Below are 27,729 nucleotides of genomic sequence, written 5' to 3' on the forward strand. Positions count from 1 at the left end.
CGCATGATCATCATTATACCAGGAAAAAAAACCCAGAGCAGATCAAGAGACAAAATAAATGTGGACTTGAGAGAAATGGAAGTGGACAAAGCATTGCAGCACCAGCCCCACCCCCAGGCCCTCCCAACCCCCGGCTGAGTGTGAATGTCCAGCTGGCGTGGTGACCTCGGCTCCTCACACAGGCATTAGGGGCCACATATTGTTTATGATACGGGGCCACCATCAATTTGCATCCTGAAGTGATCATGACGGTTGGACACACACACACCAAGATACCAAAAAATAAAGAAATCTGCACCACAACCTGAAACTACATTCCCCCCCAACACTACCACACACACGTACCTACTGCCCCCCCAACACTACCACACACACGTACCTACTGCCCCCCCAACACTACCACACACACGTACCTACTGCCCCCCCCAACACTACCACACACAAGTACCTACTGCCCCCCCAACACTACCACACACACGTACCTACTGCCCCCCCAACACTACCACACACACGTACCTACTGCCCCCCCAACACTACCACACACGTACCTACTGCCCCCCCAACACTACCACACACACGTACCTACTGCCCCCCCAACACTACCACACACACGTACCTACTGCCCCCCCAACACTACCACACACACGTACCTACTGCCCCCCCAACACTACCACACACACGTACCTACTGCCCCTCCACCACTACCACACACACGTACCTACTGCCCCCCCACCACCACTACCACACACACACGTACCTACTGCCCCCCCAACACTACCACACACACGTACCTACTGCCCCCCCAACACTACCACACACACGTACCTACTGCCCCCCCAACACTACCACACACACACGTACCTACTGCCCCCCCAACACTACCACACACACGTACCTACTGCCCCCCAACACTACCACACACACGTACCTACTGCCCCCCCAACACTACCACACACACACGTACCTACTGCCCCCCCAACACTACCACACACACGTACCTACTGCCCCACCACCACTACCACACACACGTACCTACTGCCCCCCCCACCACCACTACCACACACACGTACCTACTGCCCCCCCCCACCACCACCACTACCACACACACGTACCTACTGCCCCCCCACCACCACTACCACACACACACGTACCTACTGCCCCCCCCCCACCACTACTACCACACACATGTACCTACTGCCCCCCCAACACTACCACACACACGTACCTACTGCCACCCCCCCACCACCACTACCACACACACGTACCTACTGCCCCCCCACCACCACCACTATCACACACATGTACCTACTGCCCCCCCACCACCACTACCACACACACGTACCTACTGCCCCCCCACCACCACTACCACACACACGTACCTACTGCCCCCCCACCACCACTACCACACACACGTACCTACTGCCCCCCCCAACACTACCACACACACACACACACGTACCTACTGCCCCCCCAACACTACCACACACACGTACCTACTGCCCCCCCAACACTACCACACACACGTACCTACTGCCCCCCAACACTACCACACACACGTACCTACTGCCCCCCCACCACCACTACCACACACACGTACCTACTGCCCCCCCAACACTACCACACCACACACACGTACCTACTGCCCCCCCACCACCACTACCACACACACACGTACCTACTGCCCCCCCAACACTACCACACACACGTACCTACTGCCCCCCCCCCAACACTACCACACACACGTACCTACTGCCCCCCCCAACACTACCACACACACGTACCTACTGCCCCCCCAACACTACCACACACACGTACCTACTGCCCCCCCCACCACCACCACTACCACCACACACACGTACCTACTGCCCCCCCCACCACCACCACTACCACCACACACACGTACCTACTGCCCCCCCCCACCACTACCACACACATGTACCTACTGCCCCCCCCACCACTACCACACACACGTACCTACTGCCCCCCCACCACCACTACCACACACACGTACCTACTGCCCCCCCACCACCACTACCACACACACGTACCTACTGCCCCCCCACCACCACTACCACACACACACGTACCTACTGCCCCCCCACCACCACTACCACACACACACGTACCTACTGCCCCCCCAACACTACCACACACACGTACCTACTGCCCCCCCAACACTACCACACACACGTACCTACTGCCCCCCCCCCCACCACCACCACTACCACACACACGTACCTACTGCCCCCCCACCACCACTACCACACACACGTACCTACTGCCCCCCCAACACTACCACACACGTACCTACTGCCCCCCCAACACTACCACACACGTAACTACTGCCCCCCCACCACTACCACACACGCGTACCTACTGCCCCCCACCACAACCACACACACACGTACCTACTGCCCCCCCCAACACTACCACACACACACGTACCTACTGCCCCCCCCCCCCACGACCAACTAAATTGCAGTCACATTCCGCCGTTTGTAGGCGATAATAATTGCGGACGGCCAATAAATTACTACTGCCTCCATATCAATTATAAGCATCACGTCTGGCATTGAGGAAAATTAGATCTTGTGACAAATTTCATGAGGCTTCGCTGCCCAGCAGCCTTTCTTAACATGCTACAGATAGCAATCCCTTATCTAGCCTCTGTAATGGGGAGCTACGGATAGAGAGATGGAGCTGCAGCCATTTAATTAAAAAGCTATGGGGGGGAGCAGTGTAATTCATTGAAGAGGCCCAGGAAGGAGACAAAGCCTTTGTCTCCAATACATATTTTGCTCTACATTGTCACTCATCAGGGACTGAGCTTTCTGTATTTCGTTTGATAGCCATTCGAAGCATCTCCCCCCTTCTCTCCCTGACATTTTTCCCTCCATTTTCTCCTCCTTCTCTCTCTTCCTCTGCTTTTTTATTTCCCAGGAGTCCACTGGACTGTTTTCTCCACAGGGACTGCTCCAGCGTTTTTTTACGAATGACTGCGGTGGACGGACAGTGGCCCTGAATGAAATGGCCCCTGCGCCGAATCGTATTCCCACCTGGGGAGCGTGGGTGACGGCGCTAGCTTCAAGAACTCGGCGATGAGGATTTATGGCGGACAGGGAGTCGGCAAAATAAAACACCAAAAGGGATGGCCCTTAAATCTCATTCCCAGCCCAATATTCATTGTAGTTGCAATCGGGTGTCCTGATAGAGCGTTGACAAAACGACTGCTGCGTTCAAATGATAGCTTTTCTCTCTACTAATATTTAACATCATTAGAAAATCATTAGAAAACCATCATAAAACCTGGGATTATGACTAGAGCATTAAACACAATGATTATTCAGTGTGTTCCTTCCTCGCTTTGCCTTGGAAATGAAATTTGCTTCACCGTGGCTATGTAGGGGAAAGCAAGAGTATTTCTCATAATTACTATAACATTTGAAAAACATTGCCCTGCATGAATAACTATACCATTTATGCGATTGTGTTTTCTTCCCCAAAAGCAACTTTTTTCAAGATGCGTGTGATACCACAGAAGGGCATTAATGCAATTCTACAGAAGCATTAGCAGACTAATTCAAATATCTCTCCATACCTCCACCTACGAGGCGATGGCCGGTCATATATAGCTTTTTTGCATTGCCAGACAGACCTAGACAACATCCCTGAATACAAAACCAGATGCTAAATAGCTCAAACGTATACACACACTGCATATCTTATTGGTTGTTGAAAAATGAATCATCATTCAAACACCATCCGTTGTCAGCAATATGGAGAAGGGAGGGGGGCGTCACAGTTGTTCAGCGGGAGGGGTTGGGGTTACGGGGGGTGGCTGTAGAGTGTTAAGGCAGCTGACACCAGTGCTCTCGCTGCAGCGATGGCTGCCACTGCGGTCAGGCCACAAACCATTAGCAACACAGCACGCCACAGCAAATAACATTCACAATGCTGTGTAGTATTTTCTCATTAAAAAAATAAAAAATACACCCCAACACATTCTCATAACCATATGGCTTATTCAGCATGGACTAATCTGTACACACAGGATGGATGGATGTGCTATTCCACTTATAGGAGGAGGAGGGCTGTGTGTTACTTTTTGGGGCTTTTCTCGGCAGCCCCATTATCAGCAGCAGCCATCAGCACAAAGATAAAAGATCCTAATGGAGCAGACCCCGGTGGAGATGAAAGGTGCAGAGGATGGCACACTCTTGTTTTGAATCCCTAATGCGGCCCCATGTTTTTAGGGGAACGGCCGTCTCTCAGGCCCCTTTCACAGGGCTCCCCCGCCGGGGGCCTCGGGGACAAAGGGCTCCTCTTCCTTGTCACGGAGCGCTAAGGTACTGACCCTCTGACCCTGCCCTCAAAGGCTCTTCAAAACCTCCTTAGGAGGCACACAGAGTTCGGAGGGGAGCATATCCATGTCCTCCAAGAATCAATCTAGGCACGGACAATGGAGACACAGCGTGGTAGGTTAAACCCAGCAAAATACACCCTGTGACATCACCAATATTAACCTCACATGACCAATGATTGGTACACTGCATATGAATGGAAGGCTCAATGACCACAATGAGGATCGTCAGAGAGAGAGAATATGACTGTGCCAGGCTATCCACCATCTAACTAAATGAGCTAACATTGCAGAAAAGTTCAGAGTAAAAAGAGAATAAAACTTTTCTGTACTTGGAGATAAAACATTATCTTCTTGTGTTCTTAGAGATGGGGTAGACTGCTAGCGAACTCTCCTTGCAGCTACACATTCTTTTGGGGGCAGGAGAAGAGACAGGCTAATATAAGAGCAACTCCTTGTCAAGCCTTTGAGAGTAATTCAACTGACACTGATGAGAATCAATGTTCCTTTGAATGCATTACTTGGCAGAATCGGGGGCTTTTGTCCCTTAAACTTAGCCGACGAAAAATGATGCCCTTCGAACAATGGGGGGAGAGGTGAAAATATAGAGAGTGAGTGAGAGAGCGAGAGAGAGAGAGAGAGAGGGGAGAGGGAGGGAGGGGGAGAGAGAGAGAGAGAGAGAGAGAGAGAGAGAGAGAGAGAGAGAGAGAGAGAGAGAGAGAGAGAGAGAGAGAGAGAGAGAGAGAGAGAGAGAGAGAGCAAGTCTTCTCTCCCATTCCCTTTCACAGAGCCAAATGGATTCCGAGCACTTTATGCATTAATCAATCAATATCTCTCACTGTACATCAACGGCGCGACCAAGTTATGAATGACCTTTGCAACAAAAAAAGGACACTTTAATGCACACAAGATAGCTCGTAGCTTAGTAACTTCAGCCCGGTTTTTATCACGCATGATTACACCTTCACAAGGCACAGGGCCATTAATAGTGCACTAAATATGACGAGGTTAGTCGTTATTCAATTTGCACATGGACAGGGTTGGGGGTGGAGCCACTCCCCAAGCTCACATGTCTGCCTGCCCCCAGCTCTATGCACTATGCTTTTGTATAAAGAAATATTATATTAACACATATTTGATCATTATTATTATTTTTTGCTATTAGATTTGTCTAGTGCTTTAGAATATGATAATGCAACGAAATGAAAAAGGTAGACAGTCACCAATTACAGGGGATTTGTATTGGGGCTCACATAAGCGTTAAGTGCACTTCTTTGTAGTGAGGCTCAAGTGCTCATTTAAAGACGGTTCCTATCTTTAGATGAAAGAAGACTAACCCCCATCACACTTGAGAGAAATCACAGTAAGTGCAGGGGTGCACTCCAAACCTGCCTGTTGACAATCAGGTACAATGTCACCCAACAGTTTGGGTCGATTAGATACAACAACTACAAATGTTTCTGTCCTCTACACTACAATAGAGAAACATTCCAATTAACTATGTTCACTAATATATTGTATTGGCAGGTAAGCTGAAGTAACAACTTCTAAGTAGTAATGTATTACAAGCAACCTCTCAATCAAATGAGTCACTGTCCAGTATTCTCATGATGTTAGGAATTTAAAGTATTTTCTTCTTTTTGATGAAGACACAAATCTTTCATTGTGAATTTGGTCACCCCTCATGGCAAGTACTGACTCTTAACTTACTGAGCAATCAATTCCAAAAATGTCTCATTGAATGACTGAATTCTTGAAATCAGATAACATGCACCAGGAAATGTAAAGATACTTTTCCGGAGGTAGGAAACGGAGGGCAGACAAAGAAGGGAAGGAATTTGCCTTTTCTCAAACATTTTTTTTTAATGGGCTGGAATAAGAAAACGGGGCAGGCAGGGTAAGGGCTGTGGTGGGGGTGGGGGTATATGGGATTGGGAAAAGAGTAGTAGTGGTGGAGGGGTCTCTCTGTGCCCCGTCCTCAGCGCTGTTGAAGCGTGGAGGTGAAGCGTGGAGACAGAGTGGAACGGACAGGAGCTGACTGCACAGAAAGGAAGAGCCCAGGCCAAGAGCACACATTAATGCTATTGTGGGCCACTCACAATGGGGCCTGGAAAGTGACTGCGGAAGGCCCTTAAACAAAGGAGACATCGTTCTCTCTCCCCCACCCAATTAGATTTTCTCGCCCCGTTTTACATGACAAAAACACGGGCCATTTTTCCTAATTCGCCCTGCCATATTGGGCCCCGTTGACACAGGGCCAGAAGAAACCAAACAAACGGCAGATTAGCGCTCCGTCTGGCTGATTGACAGTGACCTGCACCGTCCATTCAGACACCGCCGCTGTAACGCCATTCTGCTTCTCGCCCCCAAATATGTGCCCCGTCTCAACCTTTCCACGTGCCTGAGATATTCAGCATATACATGAGAGAGACACTCATTTCCAAAACACACCCCATAATTATAACTTTTTTCTCACTAGGTCCTCTGAAATAATATTTCACACAGCCCAACAGGAACTAAACACATTATCTAGCTCCCAAACTGTAGCAGATGTGTACATATTATCTCCAAACAAAAGGGCTGCTCTTGCTTGGCGTTAGCCTCTTCCATCTCTTTACAGCAGGGTTTCTCTAGTCTAGCTATTTTAACTGTGTGTGCTGGCTGTTTAAAACCTGTCTGGGCCAGTGGGACGCTTGCGTCCCACCCTAATCAACAGCCAGTGGAATCGAGTCGCGCTAAATGCAAAACCTCATAAATGCTATAACTTCAATTTCTCAAACATATGACTATTTTACACCGTTTTATAGATACACCTCTCCTGAATCGAACCACGTTGTCCGATTTCAAAAAGGCTTTACAGCAAAAGCAAAACATTAGATTATGTCAGCAGAGTACCCAGCCAGAAATAATCACACAGCCATTTTCAAAGCAACTAGCATGCATCACAAATACCCAAAACACAGCTAAATGCAGCACTAACCTTTGACAACCTTCATCAGATGACACTCCTAGGACATCATGTTACACAACACATGCATTTTTTGTTCGATAAAGTTCATATTTATATATAAAAATAGCATTTTACATCGGCGCATGACGTTCAGAAAATATTTTCCCTCAAATGCTTCCGATGATCAGCGCTACAATTTACAAAATTACTATTCGAAAACATTGTTAAAATGTAATATTGTCATTCAAAGACTTATAGAATAACATGTCTTGAATGCCATCTCTTTGCCAGATTTAAAAATAACTTTACTGGGAAATCACACTTTGCAATAAACGACGTGGTATGCCCAGAAAAAAAGTCTAGGCTATACATGTTGGAGCCATCTTGGAACGATCAACCATCAAAAATACTATTGTAAATAATCCCTTACCTTTGATTATCTTTATCAGAAGGCACTTCTAGGAATCCCAGGTCCATAACAAATGTAGTTTTGTTCAAAAAAGTTAATAATTTATGTCCCAATAGTGTTAGCGCGCTCCGAAGGCTAGTGAAAATGTACTGTGTGTGTCTGACTTGTCGTCAGGAATGAGCAAAAAATATATATTTAAGTTTGTTCAAACATGTCAAACGTTGTATAACATAAATCTTTAGGGGCTTTTTCAACCAGGGCTTCAATAATATTCCATTGGGACGGTTGCATTGTCTTTCAAAACGTTTCGAAAAGGGAGAGTACCCATGGGCGCCGACGTCACAATGGTAATGGCCCATCCCCTGTGACCAAGGTAAACATCCTCTCTTTCAGTCAATTTTGATAGTAGGAGACTCAAACCCCTTTTAAAGACTGGGGACATCTAGTGGAAGCCATAGGAAGTGCTAAATGAATCACAAGCCCCTGTGTGTTTCAATGGCAAATGTTTGAAGTGATATCCACACATCAGATTTCAGTTTCCTGTCAGGATTTGTCTCAGGGTTTTGACTGCCATATGAGTTCTGTTATACTCACAGACACCATTCAAACAGTTTTAGAAACTTTAGGGTGTTTTCTATCCAAATCAAACAATTATATGCATATTCTAGTTACTGGGCAGGAGTAGTAACCAGATTAAAATCGGTTACGTTTTTTTATCCGGCCTTGCAAATACTGCCCCCTAGCCCTAACAGGTTTAATAGCCATTGACTTGCCTGTTATTTCCAACACAGTTCCCTATCCGTGGTTCATTAAGGGAACAGGGAAGAATGACAAGGACCTGGATGTTAATACTACTCCCTGAATGCCAGGCCACCCTTCTCAGACACCATTAGTCCCCGTTTTAAAATTCAGATGACCACAGACCATAGACGCTTCAGTGTAATCCCTCTCCATTTCTAATAGGAGTCACACAGGGGAGCAGCACCAGCTCCATCCCCTACAGAGGGCTGTGGGGCCTGGGGAGAGGAGAGGCCTTTAGCCTGTCTGGTGCACTGGGCTATGCTTCCTGCTGCACACTGACCTCTCTCTCTCTCTCTCTCTCTCTCTCTCTCTCTGCTTCTAGATCATCATCAGCGTGTTACAGCACTGTCTAACCTGCTCCTGAATAGACAGAGGTTGCTCTCACCTGCATTGACACAGGCTGTGGGTACACTGGCTAAAGGCCCAGACTCTCTCTGGATGCTGTGGGTTTATCCTGTACCTTATGACTCTGAATAAGGCTGTTGTTGTGCATTCTGAATCTCAGACCAAGGACTTATATAAAGTCAAATATTGTCTTTTTTGGGGCCAAGTTAATAAACTATTTCTAAACTGGCCATCCAAGTCTACATGTATCACGGCAGGGAGAGCATTAAAACTTCAAAAACAAGTGCATGAGACCATCAGCCTGAGTGAACGAGGCGAAAATCTTTTTATAGCAGCACTTGGTCTAACATAGCGGCACAACTCTAAAGTGGGCCTGAATTGCGTGTCCTTTCCTCTTGACTGTGCAGCGCGGCTGAATTGACTCGATACGCCGGGCTCTCCTGTACGCTTACTGAGCAGGTAGCGTGAAAATTGACCTTTGCGTGGTTTCTTAACAGTGGATTATTCATCTTAATGCTTCAAATTGGTCAGGGTGGTTTTTCTGCTGTCTTCCAACATATTTTCCTCTCACTCTCCCGTCTTTGTGTCTTCCAAATTCATTTTTAAATGAAAGAATATGCTTTACAGAACTCTGAGGGCTCAACAAAGAACCATGCCAAAAATCCCACAACAATAAAAAAGGAAAACGCCCGTATAAACTGCTGCAGGGATTGGAAATCAACAGGCAATGATTGCATATGCAGTAACCATTTTATAGGCAATGTGTGAAACAAAGACAATAGGAAATTCAGAAAACAGATCTGCCCATGATTTTATCTGAGTAGTTTATTTCTAATCATGAGTATAAATGAGGCACTATTTCACGAGGAAATGCAGAGCTTTAATCTGAAACCCATGAGTGACACAACAGAGAGAAACACACTTGTCTTCTTGGCCGTATTCATTCTGAGTAGTGCTTGAGAGGCAGGCCTTTGTCTCAGTGGCTGTGCCCTGCATACTGTAATGTAAACAGACACCAGGTCGAGAGGATGGCCAAGACACACAATACAACACGTTTAAGAAGCAGATATAATCCCTCAGATGGGAGCTATGTCTTTGATGCAGTGCTTCTGCTCTAATGACTGGTGAATCTCCTCTCCACCGCCCCGCCCTGACTGAGGGGCCTGCGCCCAAACACTGCACTAAAATAATACGCAATAGTCATTTTTCTGGGAGTTTTTGCACTTTAAATACCATCCATCAGTGGGCCAGGGCAGACTCCTCTGGCCCATCTAAACAGGCTTGTGGGGGAATCTGTCTAGTAGCAGCTAATAAAATAGCAGTGACAAGGCAGCGGGCCCAACCAGACAAAGAGACAGTGTGAGGGCTATGCCTTCCACCGGATCAGGAGGGATGCCATAAATCTAGCCCAGTCAAACAGCAGGAATGTCCCAGTTTGTCAAAAACAAATACCATCTTGTCTTGGATCGTCACTGTGCAGAAAAAGGGCCTCACATCTGGTTAAATAGAGTCAGCCAGACTTCCACCCAGCCCAGGCCATGGGCACGACTGACTTCCAAATCCAGACTTCAGCCCTTCTTTAACAAAACAGACCTTCACACGGAAACGGCTGTCCAATCAGCAGCCACAGAGCACCACCACACTACCCCTCAACACTCTGCATCTAAACATTCATCCTCTATTAGGGCCAATGTTAACACTTTGTTTGAAGCAGGGAGGGAGATTCCCCTGCAGTATGCAGACACTGGGCCAGGAGCTGAAGGTGTGCTGTGATCAATAGCCTGCCCAGTGTGGGTGGTGTATAGGGGAGGCCAGAGTGGTCCTTTGAGGCCGGGGGGACAGTGTGAGAATCCCTGTCTCTGTACTGTTGATACCCAGCCTATCCCTGTGGGGGGGGAAAGGTGATGATGGTTGCCGGGGGTAACAGGAGACATCCCGAGCCAAACACCTGCTCCCCCCTACGGGCCACTGATAGAGTGTACTGATGTCACCACCATAACAAACCTGGATTCTCTGTCTCTCTCTCTCTCTCTCTCTCTCTCTCTCTCTCTCTCTCTCTCGCTCACATTTCCCCATGTATTTTTCTCCTCACTCAACCATACCCTCCTTCCCTAGAGAATAATCAGATGCAGGCTGAATCAATGGCAGGAGTGCAGGCCCACAGGTAAAGGTTAGCAGGGTTCACTATTGAATTATTCCTGCTCCTCTCTCATCACTGCCATCTGCCTGGCTGCTTTTAATTGATGAGGTGGAGGGACAGACAGCACAAGGCTCTGACGCCAACGCACACACACAATGCTGTATGTGTGTGTATGAAAGTGTGTGTCTGTGTGTGTGAGAGAGAGAGAGAGAGAGAGAGAGAGAGAGAGAGAGAGAGAGAGAGAGAGAGAGAGAGAGAGAGAATGGTGTGTAAGAAACACACACACAATCAGACACCACAGTGGTTCTCTCCGCCAGTCATTCACATCTATCACGGGACAGATAATGAATCATCTCTTGCTTTCAGCCAGTGTTTGTTTCATCTGCCTTTATTGTAATGGAGCCTTCAGAGTGTGAGGGCAGGTTGGCTGCTGGAGAGGGCATTCTTTACTCCCTGGTTTTGTTCTGCTGTCAGGCTGGGAGAGTCAGGGCTGCTGAGCTGAGACTGAACTCATCCAGAGCAAAGATCATGGCCTTTGATCTGCCAGTGCTCTCTGGGGGGACAAACAGGCCTTATTAAAAAAGACTAAATAAAGCTTTCCTTGCCTCCATTCTAAAGTTGCCAAACTTCTCCACTTCTCCACTCTCTCATGTTGCCTATGGTCAAATTGAGCTGCCTTGATTCTGACAGTGAGTGAACTGTTTGGTCTCGCAACACCAAAATATAGCAACAAATAAAGCGATCTAACGGCATTTAAGAATTTATTGGCTCTTGTTCCCAGAATACCTGACATAAACAAACAGTGCAATCAATAGCAAATGTATCCGAACAAGGGCCTACTGGGCGTGAGATCAAAATGTGTGCCTTGGGGGAAGTCCAAGTAAGCTACAAAGAAAACTTATCTGCTTATGTCAAATGAAAAGTTACAAGTGCTAGTGATCGGCAAGAGAGGTAGCCACATTACAGACGTATCGTAGAGCGATCAAATGTTAGGCTGTGATGGATTTATGGATGTGCCTGTGTGTGCTGTCCAGGATGGCCTAAAACAGAGCTTTGATTGGATGGGATTTATATGGAACACTTGGCGTTATTGGTGTAGTGTGATTACAGAGCCAGTGAAATGAGTCACACTGGGGAACTGACTGTGATACACGTACAATACAGCATTTCCACTAAATAAACCAAGATGGGTGCCAAGCCGCTGTCTGCACTAGTGGAACACCAGCCAGCCATGTTGCACATCTGAAAAGACGCTGCAGTAGAATCCTATAAACACTCACCTTGACTAAACTCATAATAACCTAGTCACTAAAAACTCATACAGTACACAAGGTATTTTCAAAGAAATTGTAAAATGAACTCACTTCTCTCTCAAAGCACTTACGGCTTTTCCTCTCCTCCTCTTATGCTTCCTGTCTGACACTGTTGCTGCTGCTGGTTTAATCAAACCCATCAGAGCCATTCTCTGTACGTCAGCGCATCTATTCTCAGTTCCTCTTTCTGCAACCACAGAGCCTGCAGCCCTCTGTGCCCTCAAGCCAGACTGACAGGACCACAAGAGAGTCTGTGGTCAGTCTCTCGCTGAGTGACAGGTGGGCAAGCAGGGCTACTGCATAACCCCCCCGACCCCACATACCCCTCCGGAGTGTGCAACCCAGCACCCTGAATCGCTGCTCCCCATCTCTGCTCAGATATGCAGCAGCAAAGCCTCAGGGCCTGGAAATAGAACTCATTAACACGGTTAGTAAGTACAAATGAGAAGACTGTCTCCTGATGGACTGTCTATCTTTTGGATCAGCTTTCAAGAAGAGCGTCTGGTAATGACGGGAGCGAGGGAAACCAATATTATAATGCGCTGCCTGTCTCCTCTCGGCTGACGGCGACGCACCTTGTCGGCGGCTGAAATAAAGGCCTGAAAACGGGCTCGATGACAGGGAGTGAGGGCCTCTCTCACCCACACACCCGCTAACTCTGTGTGGACACCTATGTGTGAACTTATTTATGAGTGTGTGCAACATAAAATCCAGCTCAGGTTTACACCCATGTGCCATCCCTGATGCTGAAAAGCACACACCGAGCACAGCACACACAGAGCACAGCACACACAGAGCACAGCACACACAGAGCACAGCACACACAGAGCACAGCACACACAGTAAACAAACTCAATAAGGCCTAGTGTATCTATGTAAAAAGCTCATTATGCAAAAAGGTTTTTATGTTAAAAGTTCAAGCTGAAAAGTAGACTGAGTAGATTTTGTTTTGGAATAAAATATCTTTGTAGTTTCTGAGTTCACCCTTCACTTGGCCTCCTCTCACTATCCCTCTCTGTTTCTCTCTTCCCCCTAAAGCCTGGTGCTCTACTCCATAGGCCATCTATTGGGTTGACTGACAGATAGACAGTGGGCCAGTCTGTTCACCTGCCAGGCAGAGAGAGGCTGAGGCAGTGCAGCCAGTGGTCAGTGCCATCCAGACCAGTGCTTAGTGCTCTGGGGTACAGTCATGAAATGCAGGAAGAATGAATATGGACACAGGACGTTTTGATTCATAGTCTATCCCAAAATAGGATCGTGGCTTTCTGGTCAATTTGCTGTTGCAGGATGAGCCAGCAGTGGAATTTATACAGAGGCCATCTATAAACCAGGGGGAAAGAAAATAGTTACTTGTGTGAGTTTGGACAGCAGGGCCATATGAGTGTGACTGCGTAACGTGCACAACTGGAAAGTCTATAAAGTCATTATTTCAGCTTTTTTAATAATAAAAGGCTAGTTTTTTTGTTGTTTAAAAAAAAATGAAAGGTAATGTATTTATGAAATTCCTGCCACGTTCTGCGGACAGCAAACAATTTCCTCTGCTCCCTGTGCCCCTGGGTCCTGGATTAGAGGCCAGCCGTCTGACAGGAGCCAGACTGGGCACTGGGCCCCGGGCCCTACAGGGGCCCCTCCTCACCCTACTAACCCTCCTCACCCAGACCTCATCTCCACTCTGCATCACTGTAATAACAGCCTTTATTAAAACAGCATACAGCAAAGTCAATTTCAGATTGGACATAATATGGCGTGGAAGAAGTGGCTGGTGGTTAGGGGCTACAATATCCTGTTCCTGTGAAGGTTTACGTAGCATTTTAACAAGCATGAAAAAAGGAGGACATTCCAGGGATGGCTGCTGTCCGTCTCCTGTGCTCCTCCCGTCTGTGGGAGGGAGCTGTGCTGCAGGCCGCCCCCGCAACGCCATCGGAGCGTGGCCAGGCTCACCCCTGCTTCCCCTGGCTTCTGCTCTCACAGCCCCGCCACAGGACCCGCTCCTTCAGGAACACTGTGGGAGCTGGAGAAGGTAAAGCTCAAAGCCCAGCTAATGTGCAGCTCTCAGGGGCTATAGACAGGCAGGGGGTGAGAGGAAGGGAGAGGACCTGGCTTCTATACTGCATGAGCATGAGATATTCCAGCCCAGTTTAGGTGAGGATGGTTTGAAAGCCTACCATTTCCCCCCCACTGTTGACATGTCCTGTCAGCTGTCCAAGAGCCTCCGTAAGGGCTGCCAGAGAGCTGGGGGCCCCAGAAGATGAGTAAGGATACTGCATTTGCCTTATTAGCAAATTGTTTTAGGCATGAAGCTCTTTGCCAGCTTTTTTGGGACCATAGAATTATGTATGAGACGGAAAGGGAGAGAGGCGCGTGGGGATAAGAGGGATGCCTCTGTTGTCAGGACAGGGCTTGCTATTAAGTGTGTGACCCTGGAAGCGCACCCCTTTTAGTGAAACAAGCAGCGGGTTTCAAATTGGATTCCGCCAGTATGCAGTAATTCCACGCATCCTTTGGCCTCATTTCCATTTGCCCATGCAAACAGCCTGCATGCTCCTCTACCCACTTGCTAGGCCACACCCACTGGGATGTGCCGGCCAGGCTCTTGTTACTGCGCTTCCTGGTTAGAGACCTGAGTAGCAACCTCTGCTGGTGGGGTGTTTACCATGGCTACTGCAGTGTCACTATCCAGCCCACCCGTCACCCCTCTATACCCCCCCTCTGACTGCTGCTAAACCCCTGACTGGCCAGGCAGGCCCCTGTGTCCTGAGAGACTGGAGACAATGAGTGGAGGCTGCTCTGACGGGCCCCGGCCCCAGCCTCCCTCCCAGCCACCTCACAGACAGGGATTTCCTTCTGCGATGAGAGCCAACCCGTCACAGACCAGTGATCAAGGGCCTGCCATCTGTGGCTGAGGCAGATTTACAGCAGGGGCTAATCCACACCGTCAGCCCTGTTTGTTCTCCTTCTCAGCCTCCTCCGCCACACACACACACACACACACACACACACACACACACACAAGTGCAGGCACACACCGCAGACTCACACTGCTTCCCTCCATATCTGTGGCCTGCTCCCCTCCACCACACCTCCACTAGGACCCTAGTCACTGGCAGAAGGGCACCCACCATGCAATAACCATTTAACTTTGCCCTTTTTAAAAAGCATGATCTCATTCTGTTCAGTGCTCAAAAAATAACTTTAGTCCATTAACTGTTATGAAATGAGAAACCCCAATGTGTCAGTGAGTTATATGCCCTGGTGAACATCACTCATAAGAAATAGTGTCATCCAATGCCCGAGTGTCACACTAGCTATCAGTCACCATACACACACACACAAACCCACACACACATACCTGGAACCAGAGTTTCTCCTCTCGTCTCTTCTCCCCTCCCTCTCTCTGCCAGTGTATCCAGTGAGGTGTCGGTGTCTGGGCTGTGTGCAGTGTGTTAGTACAGGGCAGCAGCGGGCTGTGCTCTGTGGCCTCTCCACCCAGGGACAGAGACAGGGCAGCTGTGTGGCTGGGGTGTGGGTGTGGCTGGGGTCCCTCTGAGGCCTCCTTTGTTCCCCCCCGGCCAGCCAGAGAAAGGGTTAAAGAAGACAAATGGAGGCCGAGCCACAGAGGAACATGCTTAAGCAGCACATTTTCAGAGCGGGGGCAGGAATTAAAACAATGGCTGCCTTTTATCCCAGCGTTGGTCTAATTGGACAGGAAATTCATCTCTGCCGCCTTAGCAGCACTCTCTCTGGACGCTCTACAGAGGGGAGACATGGCACCAAAAACCTCTGGCCTTCGGATTCCACCTGCCCAGCCGCCCGTACCCCACAGCTTCCTAAAAACACAGACCTTTCACCCAGCAAGGCTTCCTGTGTGAGTGCATGTGTGATTACACACCTTGCAAACACTGTTCTAGTCTCTGTGCTGCCTGCATCTGTTTACAGAGAGAAGCCTTCTTGTGTTGTCATCTGTCCTTTCTCCTTCATGACGTCACTCTGGTCTTTGATACAGTGGTCAGGGCTCCTGGGGCTGCTGCAAGGAGGCTGCTGATTGGGGGAAGCCTAGTTCCTAGCTAGCTCCTGTGGAGACTAGTAGCCCAGCACCTAACACCAACAGAGCAGCGCTCCAAGCCCAGCAGCAGTCAGGGGAATTACTGCCTAGCTGACCCAGAAATCCAGGGCCAGCTTTGTTTTAACAAGCAGGGGAACCTTCCACCACTTTAGCAACTGTGCCTCGACCACAAGAAAGGGTCCTGCGCCTCCGAAGAGCTAGCGGGGAGGAAATTAAATATTACACCAGGAGGGAATGGTTCAGCTCTAAAGGGGGTGGGGGGAGGACTGGGTCATTACACCAGGAGGGAATGGTTCAGCTCTAAAGGGGGTGGGGGGAGGACTGGGTCATTACACCAGGAGGGAATGGTTCAGCTCTAAAGGGGGTGGGGGGAGGACTGGGTCATTACACCAGGAGGGAATGGTTCAGCTCTAAAGGGGGTGGGGGGTGGGGGGAGGACTGGGTCATTCACTGGTGCTGGGACAAGGCATTAGGAGGTGAAGCGGTAGTTTGGCAGAAGGAGGGGTGGAGTCTAGGAATTCACAACAGTTCATTCTCGCTGATGAAAAGGTATGTTCATTACCAGCGTAATTCGATCAAGATGCTTTTTGGGGGCAGGGGGGGGGGGGGGGTAGGAGAGCAAGAAAAGGCTGACATTCTTTATTACACACTTCATTTCATTTAACGGACCTTTAAAAACTATATATATAAAGGAAAAAATAAAGGGTGAAGGAGAGAGGGAAAACTTTGCCCTGGCTCTTAAAGGGGATGTGGCAGCCGTTCCTGACGCTCTTGGTCTGCGCCCAGTCTTTTCCTGGCAGAGAATGTCCGCTGGCCTGTAAGGTGGAAGCGAGCAGAGCCTGACTCTATAGCACAATCAATCAGGCCTTCAGCGCTGAGCCTCGCAGAGTTCCGTTTGGTAAACATCAAGTCACAGGCTATTAAAGGATCCTCTGGCTTTCTAAAGTCCCAGAATGCCAGACTGTTCAGGAGCATGATAACGACGGCCCTTAGCATGGTGCATAGCCCTAACAGAGTCACTAACACAGGATAGGGACTGGGAGAGACATTAGGAGATCTCTATGCTTACGGTTAATTTACTGGATCATAATGATCTCTGGATGTCTTGATAAAACAACGCCCGGTACATATGAGCAATTCCACCCTTTGACCTTGTGATACGTTTACAATGAACCCCCTTGCCTTTCATCAGTGTGTTACAATCAGCCAAACCTAATGATCTAATTCCTAACAACCCTCCCGTTCTATTTCTTAACCTCTCAGGTCAAAAGTAGCTGAATTACTTTCGGGAAAAGATGAGGTGATTAAATTAATCTACTGAAGGACCTGACAGCAAGGCAATCAAGTCATCTTCAAAGTACACACCTTGAACTAAACCCCACTAGTGGCCTAAACAATTATCACACAGTAGAACTTTTTTTATCCACCATCTTGTAGTGTTTGTCTTGTGTTGACTGTGGGATAATGTGGCCTGGAAGACTGTAGTTTGATGTATCTCCGAAGGGGGGCTGGAGAGAGCACCCCCAGCGTATGTGTACAGTGTGTGTGTTTGTGTGTGTGTGTGTGTGTTGTGTGTGTGTGTGTGTGTGTATTGCTCTGCCCACACCACCCCCGTGCAGGAGCCCATTACCTAACCTACAGCTAGCCTCACTCAGTTTCTTACAAACGGGGTTATCCATTAACGCACATCAAAGGTTAGGAAAGAAGATATATAAATAAACAGAACCTCTTGTTTGTGAACCACACCACAGCCCCCCTCCTTCCTCTAACACAAAATCCCCAAACCCCCACCCTTTTAACCTAAGTGGGCTTCCTCTTGCTTTTACATGTTCACTTGTCCACTGTACTGTAGTCATTAACATATTTGGAGTGCAGTGAGCAGAAAGCTTAATTGTCCTTAATTGCTCGTCTAAATGTGTTCTCTAATGATTTGCCTCAGATCTGTGACTGCCTTTTGCGCAATTTCCCGGCCGCTGGCTTCATTATCCCTGCCTCCTTGGAACAAAGCGTTTTCAGAGGCCTGGACTTTTTTTACATAACAACACACAGAGTGAGTGTGAGGGAGGGCAGTGACGGCACTCTGCGGGGGGATAAACAATGGAGGCCCTTTGTCAGGGTGCAGAAGTTAAAATGATAAGAAAACCAAATCTGTGCTAAGACACAGTGTTAATTGACCGCAGCTCATCGGCCCCTAACAAACGACCAATCCTGGCTTTTGTTTGTGCCTTTTACTGCTGCTGCTGTGGGTGTATCTGTTATTGCTGCTTTGCTCCTCCTACCTCTGGCCTGATGGCATCTCTGAATGTGTCTTTATTGGCTGAACAGCAAGGCCCTGTAGCCTCGATTAACTGCAGGCACGGCCAGGCCTGGTCTCAGAATTATTATTATTATTTCTCAGAAAGCATCCAACTGAATTGTGCATATATAGGAAAAAAGGCTGCATTCATAAATAATTAGTTACAGTAAATTTAGGTTTGACTAGGAAAAAAGATGTGAATATACATTCTGAATACATGCACTATTCTGAACTGAGCCTATTATTAAAATATATAAATAAACTTAGAGTGTAGGGTTTGTGCCTGACAGAATGGAGGCACAGTAGCTACTTCCTGCCTTCTACCTGTGTGGGAGGAGTTACAGAGGGCAGGTGGCTTTCCTGGTAGATATGCTCTTTGTGCGAGCAAAAGTAAAACAATCTAGAGCACTCTGTATTTTGAATCTGAGGTGCCAAAGAAAATAAATTGTGCACCATTTTATCATCATTTTACCTGCTTATATCAATATCACAGCACAGACTCAGTGGCATTGGGAGCTGTTTGTCTTGTTTGAATACGATACGGCATAGACACTCACATTTCAACCACTGTTACTTTTTAAAATCAGTTTATCAGTATGTGTTTCATTACATTTCCCTTGCAGCGAAAAATAACAACGGCAGCACAGTCACTGTCTAAAGGTGGCTGGTTCCATGAAAGTAATCAAATTATCTTTGATAATTAACATAAGCACTGATGCTCATATCTATACCGCAGAGGACATAAAATAAAGCCCTCTTTAGTCCCTGTGTGAAGTATTATGAAGCAGCTACAAGCACAGCCAGTAGCTGGTGAGTGTGTCTGTATCCCATTGTAAAATATAGTGGAGAGTAAGTCCTCCCATTGTAAAATATAGTGGAGAGTAAGTCCTCCAATTGTAAAATATAGTGGAGAGTAAGTCCTCCCATTGTAAAATATAGTGGAGAGTAAGTCCTCCAATTGTAAAATATAGTGGAGAGTAAGTCCTCCCATTGTAAAATATAGTGGAGAGTAAGTCCTCCCATTGTAAAATATAGTGGAGAGTAAGTCCTCCCATTGTAAAATATAGTGGAGAGTAAGTCCTCCCATTGTAAAATATAGTGGAGTGTAAGTCCTCTGTATCTTACCTGTATCAGCAGACGGACACTTGCGGATGGTGAAGATGGCGCTGAGCTCCTCCTCATCCTCAGGCAGGCCCTTCTGCAGGCGCTGGAGCTTCCTCAGGCTCTCGCTGCGCTGGTGCTTCATGGAGCGCACATGCTGGACCAGGTTGAGCTTGGCCTTGGTGGAGTAGTTACACAGCACACAGTGGTAGTAGCAGGCATCTCCCTCCACCGCGTTCTCCTGATGCTGCAGGTGCTGTGGGAGGAGAGAGAGAGAGAGAAGAGAGAGAAGAGAGAGAGAAGAGAGAGAGAGAGGAGAGAGAGAGAGAGAAAGAGAGAGGAGAGGGAGAGAAGAGAGAGTGAGGAGAGAGAGGAGAGAGAGAGAGAAATAAAGAGAGAGGAGAGGGAGAGAAAGGGCTTTTAACTGACGGCAGACAGCTAGCCAGCCACCACTGACTCACTTTCACTCACACAGTTCGCAAATGAACAAATCAATTACCAATCACGGCCCTGTTGTTTAACACCCAGCCCTCTTCCACACTGTTCTGTTTGGACTGAGCCCTGTATCTCTCTCTGTGTCTGGCTGTATCTGTCTGTGGACTAACAGGACAGGAGAAGAGAGGGGTGGGAGCCGGGCTGGTCTCAGGGGCCCAGGCGCGGGCGAGAGGTACACATCATGCACCCCTCAGAGGACCACAGGACCACAGCCCTGAGCATTGATCCCTTTCACTCAAGTGAAGCCTCCCGTCTCTGAGAAGGAAACTCCAAACATCTGCCTGTTTCATGCATGGGATGCTAAATATTGATCAGGGCCAGTGAAATCCTCCCTATCACAGCAAGTGCCAGGGAGAGAGAGGGAACGCGGAGAGAGGGGGGGGGGGGGGGGCACATTCTGAAACAAGCTAGAACATTCCTCAACAGGGTAGTGACCTTCAGAGGACAGAGACTCCACAGTATTGACCCATCAACCCCATCATTTCCTCTAAGTGCCCCACACTGACACTCCAACTCCACTGTACCCCACACCCGACATACACCCTATAATGACACACAACGTGCCCCACACCCCACAGTGACACCATCTCTCCCAACACCACACTACACCATGGACCCACACACTAATTACCCCCTACAAGGCCCAATCAATGGCACAATGCCAACACAATATGGCCCTGGCTAGGGGATTGGTAGAGGTACTGATAATTATCCTATAAAACAGGGTCCTGATCATTTCATGTTTATAATGGAAGGGCCAGACTCAGTATGGCCACTGTTCTCACTGCTTCTCATGCCTGTCATGTTCTGTTCATACAGCCCACTCTGGAGTCTAGCTGTGGATTTCTGGGGCGGCAATCAATGTCAATCATCACAATATGGTTTTTTTTCTATTCTAATCTTACATTTACGTCATTTAGCAGACGCTCTTATCCAGAGCGACTTACAAGAATCTTCATGGCCTAGTCTCTTGTGAGATTCAGTGGCTGAGTGGGTGAAAGGACTGAAAACAACAACCACTTCACTGGCAGATGGGGACTAGATCAGATAATGAATCCAAATAAACATCATTAATGCTCCATTAAAAACTGCCAGGAAAATAAATACATGTAAAAATTGGAACAATGGCTGGGTTTTCCATGCATGGCGTTGACAGCTTTTGAGAATTGCATGTATAGGCAATGAAAATAAGGCTTTTGGAGCTTAGAGGAGGAGATACTATTGGATGGATTTGATAGGTAATTATTAATTGCTACTGCAATTTGTCATATCATGTGAAAACTGAAAATGCTATGATAAAAAAATGACTTTAATTCACAATGCAAGCACAAGCAGATTATAAGAAAGATTGCTACGTTTTCCGTATCGTTTTATTTGAAACAGGTTTTCATTTTGAATGTGTGGCTTCATGCTGAGAGAGGGAAAAAATGGCTGTTATCCTGTATCTGCCTCCCACCACGACTCTCTTAATCTCCCGTACAGGCCACCCCCACACTCAGACAAAGGTTGGGAAAAACAAATTGATTAATTAAGAGGAGCCTGAACTGGCTTGCCCTGCAGTGAGGCAACATGTTTAGATGGCTGGGAAATGCTAAAGCAATGGAAACATTACATTTTTTAACCACATTACATCTGAATCAGGTGTTGACAGCCTGGGCTGAGAAAAAAATCATAACAATATTATGTTCCCAGAAATGCTCCCGTCCTTTTCTTCTAATGTTTAATTTTCTGGTAATATTGTAATATCGCTATGGGCTTTTCTGGGCAATTGTATTCCATTCTCCCTGGTTTTATATTTCTCACTTCTACACCTAAACGTACATTAGGACACTGCTTCCAGGAAAAGGAAGGGAGTTTTTATTTTTTGCAAGCCCCACAGCTCTGTGTAATAGAGATATTAGGTGATTCTAAAAGGGTCTGTCTCTCTCTCTGTGCTCTCCCTCCTCGCCTCGTTTGAAGCCCTCCATGTTGTCATTGAATAGGTGCTGCTGGATATTCTGCTCGTGTGAGCTATATCCCTCCTTTCTCCTCCTCTCCCCCCTTCTCTTCCATCCACACATATTGCATCAGAGCTCAGGTTCAGAGAAATCTGATAGACAGATTTACTCGTAGATAACACCAAATCCATTGTGTGATTGCTGAGCTGAGAAACGGCACACTGTTTTTAGTCATAGCAGATGTCTAACAAAAAAAATGGAGCGAGAGGAACTGCATTATGACTCAAGGCTGCAGAAATCTACAAGGAGACAGTGAGTTCACACAAACACAACAGACGACACCTGACCTAAACTTCAAAGTTAGTTTGAGGAGGTAGAAAAAAAATCCTGGGAGTTTTACAGCTTCCCATAAAAAGGACAGGATTTATGCTGGACTGAACCTGAGACTGCCTGGCCTAGAACAGGCCATATATCACCTCAAAACTGACTCAGTCCAAACCAGACCTCATCCCCTCTGTATCACCACCTCTTACAGACCACAGACACCTGTAAGTGTGTTAACAACCACACTTACTCAGCAGCTGGCCGTACCAAACAGAGAGTGGAGGTGGTGGAGGACTGTTGTTAGAGATATGGGGCCTGGTCAGTACAGGGCCAACACAGCAGTGTACCCCCCTCCCCGGACCGGTCCATCTGACCAGTTGTAGGCTGGGAGCTCTATATGAGAAACGGGATTAAACACTACCCATGGGAACAGGGGCTCTCTGATACACCCCCATGCATGCGCACGCTCACAAACACACGGGATTCCATCAACATTATAGAAGTGAGAGAGTCTAGTGATGCTATCTAGGAGCACACACACACACGTATACACAAACGTTGGATGTGAAACACAGTAATGCATTAGACAGGGCCTGTGTCTGTTTCCTATGATCCTGCAATGAAGCCCCTCGCTGATAAATCACCTCCAACTGGAGTGCAGGAATTCAGCGGTTTAATTAAAAAGTCATGTTGGGAGAGAGAGCTGGGAGGAGCTGGCCTGGCCGCTCCAAAGGAGAGGAGGCTGCCCTGCACCGGGGCCCCTGAGCACCAAGCACCCCACTGAGGCCCTGAGAGGAGCTGAGCTACAGAGCTGGGTGGAGGCTAGAGGATGGCTGTTGGCCCCTCCTCAACAGGCCGCATGGCTTCAATTTCTCTTCAGTTCCATTTAATTGGCCGGGAATTTACGACAGCCGTACAGGAGACAGGAGTTTTCGCCGAGCATGGATAAGAGAGTGGGAGCCCGGAGTGCTGAAGAAGGATGGGCCGAGGGAGGCAGAATGTGTGTGCTGTTCTGTAGCCAGGCCTCTGTACTCTACCTCCTCTCTCTGCGGGGGTTGAAGCAGGGCTCTGTGCTCGTACAGGTAGAGAGGGACAGGGGCGGTGTGGGAGCCACCACATCATCTCTCTGGCAACTTAACACTGCACCCTGGCCTCTCAGTGGGCAATATAGGGACAGATCAGTTACAACACCCACCCAGAGTGCTGCATACATCTGCATTTCCATCCACTTCAATGGGATGTAAAAATACACCTTTAACCAAAACAGTAGCTGGGAGAGGAGAAGAGGAGAGCCAACGTGACATGGACGTGGGTATTACTGGAAGGGTGGAAGGCAGCTAGAGTGCCAACACAAGCCGGTAATTCCGCAGAATGGCCCCCAATGGAGCAGTATAATACATACACACACATAAACACACACGTGCAAACTAAGGCGCGCACGCGCACGCACACGCCCACCACACACACACACACAGAGAGACAGGCACGCACACACTCTCCATTATGATCATACCCCAATTTCCACCATTACATTTGGCAGTGCTGTTAATACAAAATTAATGCATTAAAACAGATGACCATCCACGGGCTAAATGGCTATCAATTCAGCGAGAGCTGCCAAATTCCCTGTGTGAACGAGCCAGTGAGTGTCTGGCTGTGTATTGCTTTGTAATTATCCCAGTGATTCTCAGCACTTAAAGGTAAAGCTGGACGCTTTCCGGACAGCACTGAGTTTGTTTGTGTGTGTGTGAGCGCTGGTGACAGGAGGAGAACATGGGACAGAGACAGGGAGAGGACACAGAACCTACAGTCCACAGTGTGCTGCCATTTAAACCTGATCCATACTCTTTACCATATCAATGAGGATACCATATCCGGTGATATCATAGTGCCAGTAGTCATGGTTTCTCCATTGACCGAGGAGCAAAATTATGAGCTGGTTCCAGGCACAAGGCATGTTGATGAATAAGGTCAAGTAGCACCTATGTTATTCACACACACTGATGTCATGGCAGCAATTACATCCAATGAGGTCATTGTATTTCCCTGTGAAAAGACACAAAGAAGATGGGCTGAAAAAGCCACTCTGGGCTGGGTGTAGAATAAAACAACACTCCTGTCTTATATCTCAGTGTGTGAGTGACTGTGCCGTGTACTGGCACAGGAAGCCCTAGGGTGGTGTGTGTGTGTGTGTGTGTGTGTGTGTGTGTGTGTGTGTGTGTGTGTGTGTGTGAGAGAAACTTGGTGGGTTGTATGGGGTACAGGAGGCTGGGGTCTTGTAAAGATGGGCTCCGGGATTCCCCTGGAAGGAAGGTAGGCTGTTTAGCAGAGAGAAGATAGGGAGAGCGGCTGGAGTCTGAGTGCTTACAGCTTTGCCTGTGATTCCCACTCCGCCGGCAGCAGCAGGAACAGCAGCCATGACCACAGAAGCCGCTGCGGGTGCCAAGTTCAGCGGCTGGTTGGAATTAGCCACTGCGAGCGGCGACATGCCCAGACGTTGTGCTGTGGCTGGGGGGACTGCATGTATCCACCCCAAACTGCATACCTACTGCTTCCTGTCCACCTCCCCTTCCCCTCTCTCTCCCTAATCCCTCTCTGCCCAACCCTAGGCTCTCCCCCTTTGTCTAAAAGCACACCAGACAATTAGTGACTCTCCCTACAGCCAGTGGGGCGATGATCAACTGCTACAAATGAATAAACAATAGGCTGCATATTTGTTTAAGAGAGAGAGGAGGCCTCTTTATCATCGGGGAGGGCAGCGAGGTAAAGATGGATGACAGTAGCTCTCTACAGGCTGGGCAATAGGTAAACACAGGCCGCTGGGAGCACAGTGCCTTAATACAATACTGCTGCTGGCTGGGTCTCGGCCTCAGGCAGCCACTCAGCCTAACTTTAACATTAAATAAAGCAATAATTGTTGAATTCTTTTTAATAAGCATGACACTGGAAAGTAAACAATGGGAACATAATTGCAGAGGGAAGGCAATCAATGCAGCCAGTCATTTGGCCCATGTTGATTGTGTATGCTGCGGAAGCATGTCTCTTTGTGTGGCTGGGGAGTGAGGAGGGCTGGCGGGGTGTAGTGACAAGCAGCCGAATAATACATTCTTACATACACTGGGCGAAAACAAGAGTTGGGTAATCCCTTCTTCAATATTGACCCTAGGCTCGAAACAATGGCTCTCAATCAGCTAATCAATGTGTTCATATAATTCATGAGTGAGTCACTCTGCTCTAAGAGAGGAGGAGGAGGCTGAGCGGGGAGAGATCAATGCCCAGCACGGTGATAACGAGCCTGGGCCTATGCCCACCGGAGCCCCACGCCGGCATCCCAGGTCCCTCTCATTAACAATATTTGGATAAGCATGGCCATACATACATAATGTGCACTTCTAATATCAGCCAGATAAACACATTTCCCCCCTCTTAATGAGACGGGCCCCTACTTTTGCAACACACTGCAAATGACTCAGACGGGCAGGAAATGATGTCAAGCACCGGAATAATACGGGAAAAAAGTATGGCAAATGAATAGCGAGCCGTCACCCTTCTCTCTGAGCAGCTAATTAACAGTTTAGCCTCCTGGTGCTTTTATGAATGCTAGCCTGGGCGAGCCGAGCAGAGAGCAGAGCCGACGCTGCAGTACAATAACTCTGCCTGCAGGAGGCGACATGCTGTGTTGTGCCACGGGGGCACGAAGCAAACAGCTGTTCCAACCACTCAATGACATCTGGAACATCAGGAGGGCAACTCTGGACCTGCCCTTGTGCCGCTCTTCCCAGCAACCCACTGCCTCCCACTGCCTCGTCAACAAAACAACCCTCCATTTTGGACAGTGGTGATGGTAATAATTAGGACAGGACTGACTGGGGAAGAATGTGTTTCTCTGGTTCTCATTACAGCTCCAAACAGGAGACAGACTCCATCAAACCCAGGCAGTAGAGATGTTCACATGCATTTCAAAGGAACTGATGTTGTCTCGTCTTCTCTTTGAATAAAGACAAGACGTCAGGAGGCATCAAGGGTTTACTAACACATGTCATATCTATCCTAATGAGAAATAAGGGCTTTCAGGATGAGGGAAAACAATAGTCTGGTTGGTGTGTCTGGGATAGTCTGGTAAGTGAGCCAGCTGGTCAGAGCTGAGGCTTAGTACAGTAGTCTAGGCTGGGGTGGTTATGGTATATGCCTGTTCTAGCCAGTGATGAGATATTGTCTCACCAGCCACCTCCTATGAGCCCCATGCAGGTCAGGCCACATGGACGTTTTCACGGGAGGGAGAGAGAACAAGCAGGTCTGTGGAAAATCCACACCTGCACTTGGCAGCCACAACCCAGAACACTCCTCCTCCCTTACATTATCTGCCCCCCTTTCCAAACAAACCCTGCTGACAGCACCCCGTAGGATTCTGACAGCAGGATGTACCCAGACCACTCAGCCTCCCAGCTAGCACTTGGCCTGTAGGCAAGGCTTAAAGCCCAGCCATGGTTAGCATGGTAAGCTGGCTACTCTGCACTGGGCTGGGGGATAGGGAGGGGTTTAGATATAGTCTCTGCAATGATATTCTCCTCCCTGCTTGAGGCAAATGTTTATTTTACAAACCTTAGAGGCACTTCCAACACACTGCTAAAACTCTACACTAAAGAGGCCTAGCGCCACGTATAAAATGAAATCCTTCAAAATATCTGCGACTTCCATGCAAGTCAGCAGGGAATCTGGGGAATGCATTACAACACATTGTAACAGGACTAGTGCTCTTGAATGGCAATGCGTTGACTAGCTGAATAGGGACGTCTTGGGTTTCTGACATGTGTGGGTGCTAAATGAGACAGATGACGGACTTACTGTGGCTGTACATGAGAGTACTTGGTTTCAGCGTGTGAAGTTTGCCTGTTATGGAGGCAGAGGTAGAGGCAGCCCGGGCCTGGCGACCACACAGGTGACAGAGACCCTGACACCCACACTACCCCATTTGTCACTTGCCAGCCAAACAATTGCAGCATGGCCTTGTGGGCCGGCTAGAGGTGTGGGCCACAGGCTGCTTGTTAGGTGGATGGGGAGCGAGTGGAGGTAGCGGGGGGTACGGTAGCAGAGAAGCCGTAGGGGCTTGGGGGTGAGGGGTACAGACAAACGGCACTTTGGATGATTAATGCAGTCAGTGAAAATGTTATTCAGAGCCAGAACATTACCAAAAC

General features: G+C 48.2%; 1 protein-coding gene across 6 annotated transcripts in view; it reads right to left on the minus strand.

The window, feature by feature from the left end:
• Positions 1-27,729, minus strand: part of LOC106587324 (zinc finger homeobox protein 3) — a 328,380-nt gene that overhangs the window by 55,725 nt on the left and 244,926 nt on the right. For all 6 annotated transcript variants that reach the window (XM_045709036.2, XM_045709037.2, XM_045709041.2 and 3 more), the window contains one exon: positions 19,803-20,034. In XM_045709036.2, the coding sequence (XP_045564992.2) occupies positions 19,803-20,034 (232 nt within the window). The remainder of the gene's footprint in view (positions 1-19,802; positions 20,035-27,729) is intronic.

Source organism: Salmo salar, chromosome 26 (assembly GCF_965601325.2).
Source record: "Salmo salar chromosome 26, fSalSal1, whole genome shotgun sequence".
NCBI lineage: Eukaryota > Metazoa > Chordata > Actinopteri > Salmoniformes > Salmonidae > Salmo > Salmo salar.